Source organism: Lucilia cuprina, chromosome 2 (genome assembly GCF_022045245.1).
Source record: "Lucilia cuprina isolate Lc7/37 chromosome 2, ASM2204524v1, whole genome shotgun sequence".
In the NCBI taxonomy this organism is placed as follows: Eukaryota; Metazoa; Arthropoda; class Insecta; order Diptera; family Calliphoridae; genus Lucilia; species Lucilia cuprina.
Genome location: NC_060950.1, coordinates 63,753,179 through 63,766,448, shown reverse-complemented (window position 1 = coordinate 63,766,448; position 13,270 = coordinate 63,753,179). Strand labels below are relative to the sequence as shown.

The window sequence follows — 13,270 nt, the reverse complement described above, 5'->3', positions numbered from 1 at the left end:
TAGTTCTGTTCTAGTTCTGTTCTAGTTCTGTTCTAGTTCTGTTCTAGTTCTGTTCTAGTTCTGTTCTAGTTCTGTTCTAGTTTTGTTCTAGTTCTGTTCTATTTTTTTATAGTTCTGTTACTGTTAAGATTATTGTTTAATTTATCATTTGAATAAATATATTTAATAAGTTTAATTAAAACTAGTTTCTGTTCTAGTGATATTATAGTTCTAGTTGTTGTTGCATTTTACATAAATAAAAATATGTAAAATTCTTACTATATCTTACCGTGTATTTTAATTAGAAATATAGATTATTATCATACAAATGGCCAAAGATTGTAGGAATTATTTAAATAAAATGATAATGTAAATTAATTTTGCTTTTTAAATGCGTTTTAAAACAATTGCAACACATTTTATGAAGTAAGTGATTAGAGATCTTAGAGTAAGAACGATTTCTAATTTAATTTCTTTTAATGACTTGACTTTAATTTCCTTATTTACATTATTAACCAGTTATAACTGGAGATTTAAGCATTTAATAATAGAGAGGTCGATGCTCTTGAAAAATTTAAAATAATTTAAACAAAATCATTAGTTTTAAATTTGTCACGTTTCAAAGATAAATAAAACATCTAATAAAAATTAAACAAACATATAAACAAATTAGCAAACAAATAAATCTCTAAATAAACAAATAAAACAAAAAAGCTAAAAGATTTAATGATAAAAATATTATTATAAATATTATAATATTATTTCCTTTTTCCTTTCTTTTCCAGCCCCTAACGCCCCTTTACCAACCTGCAATGAAAAGGACGTTAATATCAACGATTGTCTACTTAAGGTTTTTGCCGAAATGATACCACGTTCTAAAGATGGCATACCGGAAATCAATATACCACCTATGGATCCATTTCTTATTAATAGAACAAGTTATATTTTCTCTCATCCCATTGTGCAAGGAAAAGTTTCTGTACGTAATCTTAAAATACATGGCTTAAGCAAAGTAGTGACTAAAAGTTTAGACTATAAACGCGAGGGAAATCATGTGAATTTTAAAATTAAAGCTTTTATACCAGAAATGTTTGTCGAGGGGATGTATAAGGCAAAAATGAAATTAAACTCGGCCAATATATCATCGAAGGGACCATTTAATGTGACCTTTAGTAAGTGAGCAAAAGAAAATCTAAAAAATTTGAAAAGATTTATAAATGATTTTATCTTTCATTAGCCCATATCGATGTTGATGTTGAAACCACTTCAGATTTATATGAACGTGATGGTCATCGTTATATGCATCTTAAAACGTTTAATTTTGATCCTATTGTGGGTAATATGAAATTTTATGCTGAAGGTTTATTGCCCGAACCTTTACTAAGTAAAAAAAATAATATTTTTTTTAAATTGTTATAGAATACATATTTGTATTTCTTGTTACAGATGAAGCTATTCTGGAGTTTATGAATCAAAATTGGCGCACCATTTACAAGTCTTTGGTACCAGAAACTCGCGCTGCTTGGGAACCAGAATTTGTAAAATTAAGCAATGAATATTTTTCTCATGTTATGGTGGATACTATTCTAAAGGATGATTAATTTGTTTTAAGTAAAAATTTAATGTAAAATAAAGGGTTTTACAAAATTTTTAAAATTTATGTAAAATTATTTTAATAACATAAAGCTCAAAGAAAACTTTATGTCAAGACAAACTTAGCTTAACAAATTTATGTTCAAGACATATTTTAACTAGAAATATTAAAATTACAAAAATTTTTGTTTATGTAAAATAAACAAAAACTGAAAAAATTATGTCAAGACAAAATTTATTAAAGAAATTTATGTCAAGATAAAATTTATAAAAGAAATTAATTTCAAGATCAAAATTGTATGTCAAGAAAAGTTTATGTCAAGACAAACTTAGCTAAATAAATTTATGTCCAAGACAAATTTGAACTAGAAATATTAAAATTACAAAAATTTTGTTTATGTAAAAGAAAATATCTAAAAATTTGATGTCAAGACAAAATTTTACTAATGAAATTTATGTCGAGACAATTTTATTTTCAAATCTATGTCAAGACAATTTTTTTTTAATTTTCCAAAAAAAATTTCTAAAGAAAATATGTGAAAGACAAAAAAGAAAAATTGTAAAGTAAAAATTGTAGAAAGAAATTCATGTTAAAACAAAATTTATTAAAAAAATGTATGGCAAGGTAAAATATATTAAATAAATTTATGTCAAAACAAAATTTAATCAAAAAGTTTATGTCAAATACAAATTCTTAAAAGAAATTTCTGTCAAAACAAAATGAAGTGTAAAAAATGATTAAAGAAATTTATTTTATGACAAATGGGCCTCCGGTAGATTAGTAGTTCGAGTTCTAGTGTGGTAGACCTGAGATGGTGGGTTTGATTCCCATCTGAGGCACTGGTTAAGGAGCGCACAACAGGCCCGATAGAGGTCTAAGTGTTTTTCTTCGGATATGACGTATATACATCCTCCTTTCAAATTAACTAACCATTTCAAGATAAAAGTTATTAAAGAAATTTAAACCAAGACAAAAATTGAATTATTGAAGAAATTTATGTCTAACACATAATTTTGTAATGAAATTTATGTCTAAGACATAATTTTGTAAAGAAATTTATGTCTAAGACAAAATTTTCTAAATAAATTTATGTCTAAGACAAAATTTTCTAAATAAATTTATGTCTAAGACAAAATTTTTTAAAGAAATTTATGTCTAAGTTAAAATTTTCTTAAGAAATATATGTCAAGACAACTGTTTAGGAAGAAATTAATGTCTAAGATAAAATTTTCCAAAGAAATTTATGTCTAAGACAAAAATTTTCTTAAGAAATATTAATGAAATTAACGTCTAAAAATATATGATGAAAAATTGTCTTGACATAAATTATTTTTGAAAAAATTTAGTCTTGACATAAATTTCTTTTGAAAATTTTAAATGTTTCTTTAGGAAATATATTTTTTTTAATTTTGTGTGATATAAATTATATTTGAAACATTTTGTTTTGCCATTTTTTTTACTTTTGAAAATTTTGTCTTGACATAAATTACTTTAAAAGAATTGAGTCTTGACATAAATTCTATCTTGACATAATATTATTTGAAAAAGTTTTGTCTTTCTTAGAACTTTTTTAACAGTTTTGTTTTAAGTTTATTTTGAAATAAAGTCTGATATAAAATTTTTATGGAAATCTTTTGTCTTGACATAAATTTCTTTTGAAAAATTTTATCTCATCATAAAAGATGATATTTTGTTTTGCTATTGTTTAGAAAATGTGGTTTTTGTTATAAATTTCTATAGAAAATTTGTGTCAGCTTTAAGTATTTTTGTGAAAATATTTTGTCTTGCAATAAATTTCTTTTGAAAATTTTTATCTTGACATATTTTTTTAGATTTTTTTTAGAAATTTTGGTTTTGTTTTAATTTGTTTTAGAAAATTTTATGTTTGTTATAAATTTCTTTAGAAAATTTGTGTCTGATATTAAATTTATTTGTGAAATCTTTTATCTTGACATAAATTTCTTTTGAAAATTTTTATCTTGACATAATTTTTTTAAGAAAAATTTTGTTTTGCTAGAAAATTTTGCTTTTGTTATAAATTTCTTTAGAAAATTTGTGTCTGCTATAATTTGTATGTGGAAATCTTATATCTTGACATAAATTTCTTTTGAAAATTTTTATCTTGACATAATTTTTTGGACATTTTTTTTTTTTTTTGAGAAATTTTGGTTTTGTTTAAATTTGTTTTAGAAAATTTTATGTTTGTTATAAATTTCTTTAGAAAATTTGTCTCTGATATTAAATTTATGTGGAAATCTTTTATCTTGACATAAATTTCTCTTAAAATTTTGTATCTTGACATAATTTCTTAAAAAAATTTGCTTTGTTTTATTTTTTAAGAAAATTTTGTTTTTATTTTAAATTTCTTTATAAAATCTGTGTCTTGACATAAAATTTTTTTCAAAGTTTTTGTTTTGACATATTTTTTTTAAGAAAAAATTTTATTTTGTTTTAATTTTTTTTTCGAAAATTTTGTTCTTATTATAAATTTCTTCTTTTTTTTTGAAAATTAGATTTTTGTTATAAATTTCTTTAGAAATTGTTGTCTGATATAATTTTTTTGTCTTGACATAAATTTCTTTTGAAAATTTTTGTCATGACATATTTTTTTTCTGCATTTGACGTAAAATTTAGCTGGAAATTATTTTGTTTGCTTTTTTGTTTAGAAATATATTTATGCTTTAGATGAAACCTTCTCTTTTTAATGTTACTGCTTTAATTTGATTTAAATAACAAAATTTATAAATAATTTATTTGTTTTTTTTTTTTTTTTTTTTTTTGTAAATTTATGATAATTTTTTTATGCAGAAAATTGTCTTAAAGTAAACTTGTTTCAGTGACATTGACCAATATTCTTTTGCAAGTCCAAATTCATGTTCAAATCTTTAAACATTGAACTCTAAGACAGGGCAAACATTGCGGCTGCAAAGTATACTAGATAAAATGCATTATTTTAAATTTATTAAAAATACAAGTTTTAATTTAAACTTTAGTTTTTATGAAAAATTGTTTAGAACGAAAACTATGCTAAAGGCCAGAAAACAGTTGTAAAATGAACGTTGAAGGCTTAAGTTGTATTTGAACAATTTTCTGCAGAAAAAAATGTTAATTTTTAAAAGTGTTTTAGTGATTTTAATAAGTTTCCTATTCAAGGATATAAAAAGTGAAGAATTATTAAATCAAACAAATGTTGAAATTACAACTGAAGGTATTGCTGTGGAGACAACGGCTCCATCATCCACAACAGCATATAGTTTAGTGGAGGATAAAGAATTAATTTCCTTAACTTTGGGCAGTGTAGCAACAAATAATCAGGAACCGCCTGATATATCTTCTTTGAAAAAGGATTTAAATTCTCAAATAGAAAATCTTTCAACTAACTCTAGTATTACTGAAGAAACTTCTTCATTTGCCACAACTTTAACACCAACAAATGAATACCAGGATAAGGACACCACCTCCAGTTGGGAACTTATATATCCAGAACAGAATTCTTCAACTCTAGAACAATTCTTTACCACTTCAACTACCGAAACTTCTATAACAAATTTGCCCAAATATTTTAAAGGTAAACTAATCTCATTTTTATCTTTTCAGTGATTTAAAAACATAATTATGTCATTGTTTGTCAAATAATATATTTATTTTTTTTTCAAAAGCAATTAATTATTTTCTTGAACTGTGTCTCAATTTTCTGTTATTTTTTTTTCATTACAAACAAATGTTTTATTCAGTACGTGACGACCTTGAACATTAAAAAAAAAATAAAAATAAATAAAATCATCTATATTTTATAAGTTTATAAAATATTTCAAGATTTTTAAGGCGTTCTTCCCAAGTTCTCTTTTTTTACAAACATATAAATCTTACAGGTCATAAGAAATGTCAAAGTTATGGTTACGGTCGAATTATTAACACCCTTCAGTTGTCACAAGTTCACAATTTGTTTAATTTACTGCAAGGTTGTAAAGTTTATTAAACTTGTCTAGTAAATCGTTTATGCAGTTATGTCTTGACATAAATCTTTTTTAAAAACAAGTTTCTTTATAATTTTTTTTTTATAAAAATTATGTCTTGACATAAATTTCTTTAGGAAAATATGTCTTGACATAAATTCCAAAGAAATTTATGTCAAGACAAAAGATTTCTGCAAAAAATTTATATCATACACAAGATTTGCTTAAGAAATTTATAACAAACACAAAATGTTCTAAAAATAAAACAAAACAAAAATTTTTGTAAAAAATATATATCAAGATAAAAATGTTCAAAAGAAATTTATGTCAAGACAAAAGGTTTCTACAAAAAAATTATAGCAGACACAAATTTTTTAAAGAAATGTATAACAAAAATAAAAATTTTCTAAAAAAAAATTAAAAAAAAAATTTCTTAAAAAATATATTTCAAAATAAAAATTTTCAAATGAAATGTATGTCAAGACAAAAGATTTCCACAAAAAATTATAGCAGACATAAATTTTCTAAAGAAATTTATAACAAACATAAAATTTTCTAAAACAAACTAAAAGAAAACCTAAGTTTCTCAAAAAAAAAAAAAAAAAAATATGTCAAGATAAAAATTTTCAAAACAAATTTATGTCAAGTCAAAAGATTTCCACAAAAAATTATAGCAGACATAAATTTTCTAAAGAAATTTATAACAAACATAAAATTCTCTAAAACAAATTAAAAGAAAACCAACATTTCTTCAAAAAAGAAAAAAATTAAAAAAAAATATGTCAAGATAAAAATTTTTAAAACAAATTTATGTCAAGACAAAAGATTTTCACAAAAAATTATAGCTGACATAAATTTTCTAAAGAAATTTATAACAAACAAAAAAAATTTCTAAAACAAATTAAAAAAAAACCAAAATTTCTTCAAAAAAGAAAAAATTAAAAAAAAATATGTCAAGATAAAAATTTTCAAAACAAATTTATGTCAAGACAAAGGATTTTCACAAAAATATTATAGCAGATACAAATTTTCTAAAGAAATTTAAAACAAACATAAAATTTTCTAAAACAAATTAAAACAAAACCAAAATTTCTCAAAACAAATTATGTCAAGATACAAATTTTTAAAACAAATTTATGTCAAGACAAAAGATTTTCACAAAAAAATATAGCAGACACAAATTTTCTAAAGAAATTAATAAAAAAAAATTTTCAAAACAACATAAAATTTTCTTTTCTGTTGAAATAAAAATTTTCAAAAGAAATTTATGTCAAGACAAAAAATTTCCATAAAAAACTTATATCAGAGACTTTATTTCAAAATAAACTTAAAAAGAAATTGTTAAAAAAATCTAAGAAAGACAAAACTTTTCCAAAGAAAATTATGTCAAGATAAAATTTATGTCAAGACACAATTTTTTAAAAGTAATTTATGTCAAGACCAAATTTTCAAATGTAAAAAAATGGCAAGTCAAAATTTTTAAAAATATGTTTTCTAAAGAAACATTTAAAATTTTCAAAAGAAATTTATGTCAAGATAAAATTTTTTCAAAAATAATTTATGTCAAGACAATTTGCCATTGTACAATTTTAGTCTTAGACATAAATTTCTTTAGAAAATTTTGTCTTAGACATAAATTTCTTTACAAAATTTTGTCTTAGACATAAATTTCTTTAGAAAATTTCGTCTTAGACATAAATTTCTTTAGAAAATTTTGTCTTAGACATAAATTTCTTTAGAAAATTTTGTCTTAGACATAAATTTCTTTAGAAAATTTTGTCTTAGACATAAATTTCTTTAGAAAATTTTGTCTTAGACATAAATTTCTTTAGAAAATTTTGTCTTAGACATAAATTTCTTTAGAAAATTTTGTCTTAGACATAAATTTCTTTAGAAAATTTTGTCTTAGACATAAATTTCTTTAGAAAATTTTGTCTTAGACATAAATTTCTTTAGAAAATTTTGTCTTAGACATAAATTTCTTTAGAAAATTTTGTCTTAGACATAAATTTCTTTAGAAAATTTTGTCTTAGACATAAATTTCTTTAGAAAATTTTGTCTTAGACATAAATTTCTTTAGAAAATTTTGTCTTAGACATAAATTTCTTTAGAAAATTTTGTCTTAGACATAAATTTCTTTAGAAATTTTGTCTTAGACATAAATTTCTTTAGAAAATTTTGTCTTAGACATAAATTTCTTTAGAAAATTTTGTCTTAGACATAAATTTCTTTAGAAAATTTTGTCTTAGACATAAATTTCTTTAGAAAATTTTGTCTTAGACATAAATTTCTTTAGAAAATTTTGTCTTAGACATAAATTTCTTTAGAAAATTTTGTCTTAGACATAAATTTCTTTAGAAAATTTTGTCTTAGACATAAATTTCTTTAGAAAATTTTGTCTTAGACATAAATTTCTTTAGAAAATTTTGTCTTAGACATAAATTTCTTTAGAAAATTTTGTCTTAGACATAAATTTCTTTAGAAAATTTTGTCTTAGACATAAATTTCTTTAGAAAATTTTGTCTTAGACATAAATTTCTTTAGAAAATTTTGTCTTAGACATAAATTTCTTTAGAAAATTTTGTCTTAGACATAAATTTCTTTAGAAAATTTTGTCTTAGACATAAATTTCTTTAGAAAATTTTGTCTTAGACATAAATTTCTTTAGAAAATTTTGTCTTAGACATAAATTTCTTTAGAAAATTTTGTCTTAGACATAAATTTCTTTAGAAAATTTTGTCTTAGACATAAATTTCTTTAGAAAATTTTGTCTTAGACATAAATTTCTTTAGAAAATTTTGTCTTAGACATAAATTTCTTTAGAAAATTTTGTCTTAGACATAAATTTCTTTAGAAAATTTTGTCTTAGACATAAATTTCTTTAGAAAATTTTGTCTTAGACATAAATTTCTTTAGAAAATTTTTGTCTTAGACATAAATTTCTTTAGAAAATTTTTGTCTTAGACATAAATTTCTTTAGAAAATTTTGTCTTAGACATAAATTTCTTTAGAAAATTTTGTCTTAGACATAAATTTCTTTAGAAAATTTTGTCTTAGACATAAATTTCTTTAGAAATTTTGTCTTAGACATAAATTTCTTTAGAAAATTTTGTCTTAGACATAAATTTCTTTAGAAAATTTTGTCTTAGACATAAATTTCTTTAGAAAATTTTTGTCTTAGACATAAATTTCTTTAGAAAATTTTGTCTTAGACATAAATTTCTTTAGAAAATTTTGTCTTAGACATAAATTTCTTTAGAAAATTTTGTCTTAGACATAAATTTCTTTAGAAAATTTTGTCTTAGACATAAATTTCTTTAGAAAAATTTTGTCTTAGACATAAATTTCTTTAGAAAATTTTGTCTTAGACATAAATTTCTTTAGAAAATTTTGTCTTAGACATAAATTTCTTTAGAAAATTTTGTCTTAGACATAAATTTCTTTAGAAAATTTTGTCTTAGACATAAATTTCTTTAGACAAATTTTGTCTTAGACATAAATTTCTTTAGAAAAATTTTGTCTTAGACATAAATTTCTTTACAAAATTTTTGTCTTGACATATTTTTTTTTTTAATTTTTATTTTGACATAATTTTCTTTAAAATATTTTAAAAATAAATTTCTTGTTTTTTCACTAAAAAACATTTCCAAGAATTTTAATTATTCAACATGAAAAATATTCCCAAACAAACCATTTAACATATAATCTCTTTAATCTTTTTAAATCTCACGTTTAACAAAATAATAACATAAACAAACAATTAAATATTTAATTAAAACTATAGCAATTAAATCATTTGTTTACTTCTTATTGTTTACTTCCCTTACAGTTGATGACGTTGTGAATTGCCAAAAATACTTTGGCACCTGTTTAAAACAAGTTCTCTCGAATGTAGTTCCCAAACTTAAGGATGGTAATAAATATCTACAAATACCTTCCTTGGACCACTTCATTTCAACTCTACTGCCTTTCAATATAACAGTGGTCCCTTTACTGGCTACATAACCATAAGATATGCCCTGATCTATGGATTGACAACAATAAAATTTAAAAAAGTCGATTTTCAAAAGGATGGTAACAAATTTAAAGCTCGCCTTACTATGCTAGTTCCAAAAATGTATGCTTTGGGTTCTTATAAGGGTGATATGCATGTTAATAATGTTCGCGTAAGACCTAGAGGTGATTTCAATGTTACCATGTTGAGTTTGGGTGTAGAATGCTGACCTTAGGTTCCGTAATACACAAAGATGGTCATACATTTTTAAAATTAACAAAAAGTAATGCCACAACTATATTAAAGGATTCGAAAATTCATGCCACAGGGCATATTCCCGATCAGAGATTAAGTAAGATTTTCAACTTATGATTCAAAAAATATAATATTGATGTTTTTTATCTATATATTTTATCTTTTAGACGATATTGTTCTTAATGTTGCTAATCAATATTCTAGAGATTTGTTTAATATTGTTTTACCGAAACACGCAGCAATTGGTTGCCTATTTTGACGGATATTTTAAATGGTGCCTTGGCCATGGTGCCTTTTGATTTTTTAAAGTGAGAAGTTGGTGACATTTTATTGGTAGTTGTTTAAGGCTTTCAAAATGTTGTTGTGTTGTAAATTTTAAATAAATATATTAAATAGTTTAGATTTTTATTTAAAAGATTTTTTCTCTATCGGTTCTATATATATCAGACTTTAGACTAGTTTTTAGAATAGAACATAGATCAAACTATACTGTATAAAGGCTATATACTAAACTTGAGGCCATACCATAGACTTCAAACTAAACAATGAAATAGACTAAACGTAGACTAGATTATAGCCTAGATATATAATAGACTACACACTAGACTGTAAACTAGAATATGGACCAGACTATATACTAGACTATAGACTATAATATAGACTATAGACTATACTATAGACTATATAGAGACCAGACTATAGACTAGATTATAGACTAGACTATAGACTAGACTACAAACTAGGCTATAGACTAGACTATACACTAGACTATAGACTAGACTATAGACTAGACAATAGACTAGACTACACTATAGACTAGACTATAGACTAGACTATAGACTAGACTATAGACTAGACTATAGACTAGACTATAGACTAGACTATAGACTAGACTATAGACTAGACTATAGACTAGACTATAGACTAGACTATAGACTAGACTATAGACTAGACTATAGACTAGACTATAGACTAGACTATAGACTAGACTATAGACTAGACTATAGACTAGACTATAGACTAGACTATAGACTAGACTATAGACTAGACTATAGACTAGACTATAGACTAGACTATAGACTAGACTATAGACTAGACTATAGACTAGACTATAGACTAGACTATAGACTAGACTATAGACTAGACTATAGACTAGACTATAGACTAGACTATAGACTAGACTATAGACTAGACTATAGACTAGACTATAGACTAGACTATAGACTAGACTATAGACTAGACTATAGACTAGACTATAGACTAGACTATAGACTAGACTATAGACTAGACTATAGACTAGACTATAGACTAGACTATAGACTAGACTATAGACTAGACTATAGACTAGACTATAGACTAGACTATAGACTAGACTATAGACTAGACTATAGACTAGACTATAGACTAGACTATAGACTAGACTATAGACTAGACTATAGACTAGACTATAGACTAGACTATAGACTAGACTATAGACTAGACTATAGACTAGACTATAGACTAGACTATAGACTAGACTATAGACTAGACTATAGACTAGACTATAGACTAGACTATAGACTAGACTATAGACTAGACTATAGACTAGACTATAGACTAGACTATAGACTAGACTATAGACTAGACTATAGACTAGACTATAGACTAGACTATAGACTAGACTATAGACTAGACTATAGACTAGACTATAGACTAGACTATAGACTAGACTATAGACTAGACTATAGACTAGACTATAGACTAGACTATAGACTAGACTATAGACTAGACTATAGACTAGACTATAGACTAGACTATAGACTAGACTATAGACTATAGACTAGACTATAGACTAGACTAGACTATAGACTAGACTATAGACTAGACTATAGACTAGACTAGACTATAGACTAGACTATAGACTAGACTATAGACTAGACTATAGACTAGACTATAGACTAGACTATAGACTAGACTATAGACTAGACTATAGACTAGACTATAGACTAGACTATAGACTAGACTATAGACTAGACTATAGACTAGACTATAGACTAGACTATAGACTAGACTATAGACTAGACTATAGACTAGACTATAGACTAGACTATAGACTAGACTATAGACTAGACTATAGACTAGACTATAGACTAGACTATAGACTAGACTATAGACTAGACTATAGACTAGACTATAGACTAGACTATAGACTAGACTATAGACTAGACTATAGACTAGACTATAGACTAGACTATAGACTAGACTATAGACTAGACTATAGACTAGACTATAGACTAGACTATAGACTAGACTATAGACTAGACTATAGACTAGACTATAGACTAGACTATAGACTAGACTATAGACTAGACTATAGACTAGACTATAGACTAGACTATAGACTAGACTATAGACTAGACTATAGACTAGACTATAGACTAGACTATAGACTAGACTATAGACTAGACTATAGACTAGACTATAGACTAGACTATTACTATAGACTAGACTATAGACTAGACTATAGACTAGACTATAGACTAGACTATAGACTAGACTATAGACTAGACTATAGACTAGACTATAGACTAGACTATAGACTAGACTATAGACTAGACTATAGACTAGACTATAGACTAGACTATAGACTAGACTATAGACTAGACTATAGACTAGACTATAGACTAGACTAGACTAGACTATAGACTAGACTATAGACTAGACTATAGACTAGACTATAGACTAGACTATAGACTAGACTATAGACTAGACTATAGACTAGACTATAGACTAGACTATAGACTAGACTATAGACTAGACTATAGACTAGACTATAGACTAGACTATAGACTAGACTATAGACTAGACTATAGACTAGACTATAGACTAGACTATAGACTAGACTATAGACTAGACTATAGACTAGACTATAGACTAGACTATAGACTAGACTATAGACTAGACTATAGACTAGACTATAGACTAGACTATAGACTAGACTATAGACTAGACTATAGACTAGACTATAGACTAGACTATAGACTAGACTATAGACTAGACTATAGACTAGACTATAGACTAGACTAGACTATAGACTAGACTAGACTATAGACTAGACTATAGACTAGACTATAGACTTATAGACTAGACTATAGACTAGACTATAGACTAGACTATAGACTAGACTATAGACTAGACTATAGACTAGACTATAGACTAGACTATAGACTAGACTATAGACTAGACTATAGACTAGACTATAGACTAGACTATAGACTAGACTATAGACTAGACTATAGACTAGACTATAGACTAGACTATAGACTATAGACTAGACTAGACTATAGACTAGACTAGACTATAGACTAGACTAGACTAGACTAGACTATAGACTAGACTAGACTATAGACTAGACTATAGACTAGACTATAGACTAGACTATAGACTAGACTATAGACTAGATTGTAGAATAGATTATAAACAAGCTTATATACTAGATAATAGACTAGATTG

General features: G+C 24.7%; 2 protein-coding genes across 2 annotated transcripts; both read left to right on the top strand.

Moving 5' to 3' along the window:
- The first annotated feature begins 307 nt into the window (after positions 1-307).
- LOC111679625 lies at positions 308-1,580 on the top strand. Its single transcript, XM_046955867.1, has 4 exons — positions 308-320; positions 765-1,151; positions 1,217-1,363; positions 1,426-1,580. The coding sequence occupies exons 1-4, from the start codon at positions 308-310 to the stop codon at positions 1,578-1,580; spliced, it is 702 nt and encodes a 233-aa protein (XP_046811823.1).
- Positions 1,581-4,607: 3,027 nt separating this feature from the next.
- On the top strand, positions 4,608-9,534 carry LOC124421065. The gene is made up of 2 exons (XM_046955866.1): positions 4,608-5,141; positions 9,359-9,534. Exons 1-2 carry the CDS (start codon positions 4,676-4,678, stop codon positions 9,532-9,534), a joined length of 642 nt encoding a protein of 213 aa, XP_046811822.1. The 5' UTR covers positions 4,608-4,675.
- The last annotated feature ends 3,736 nt before the right edge of the window (positions 9,535-13,270 follow it).

Excerpts from the sequence above, each read along its gene's own strand:
- LOC124421065 (XM_046955866.1), top strand. The coding sequence starts at position 4,676 with ATGTTAATTTTTAAAAGTGTTTTAGTGATTTTAATAAGTTTCCTATTC. Across the intron at positions 5,142-9,358 it reads TTTGCCCAAATATTTTAAAG|TTGATGACGTTGTGAATTGC; the intron begins GTAAACTAATCT and ends CTTCCCTTACAG.
- LOC111679625 (XM_046955867.1), top strand. Across the intron at positions 1,152-1,216 it reads ACCATTTAATGTGACCTTTA|CCCATATCGATGTTGATGTT; the intron begins GTAAGTGAGCAA and ends ATCTTTCATTAG. Across the intron at positions 1,364-1,425 it reads ATTGCCCGAACCTTTACTAA|ATGAAGCTATTCTGGAGTTT; the intron begins GTAAAAAAAATA and ends TTCTTGTTACAG.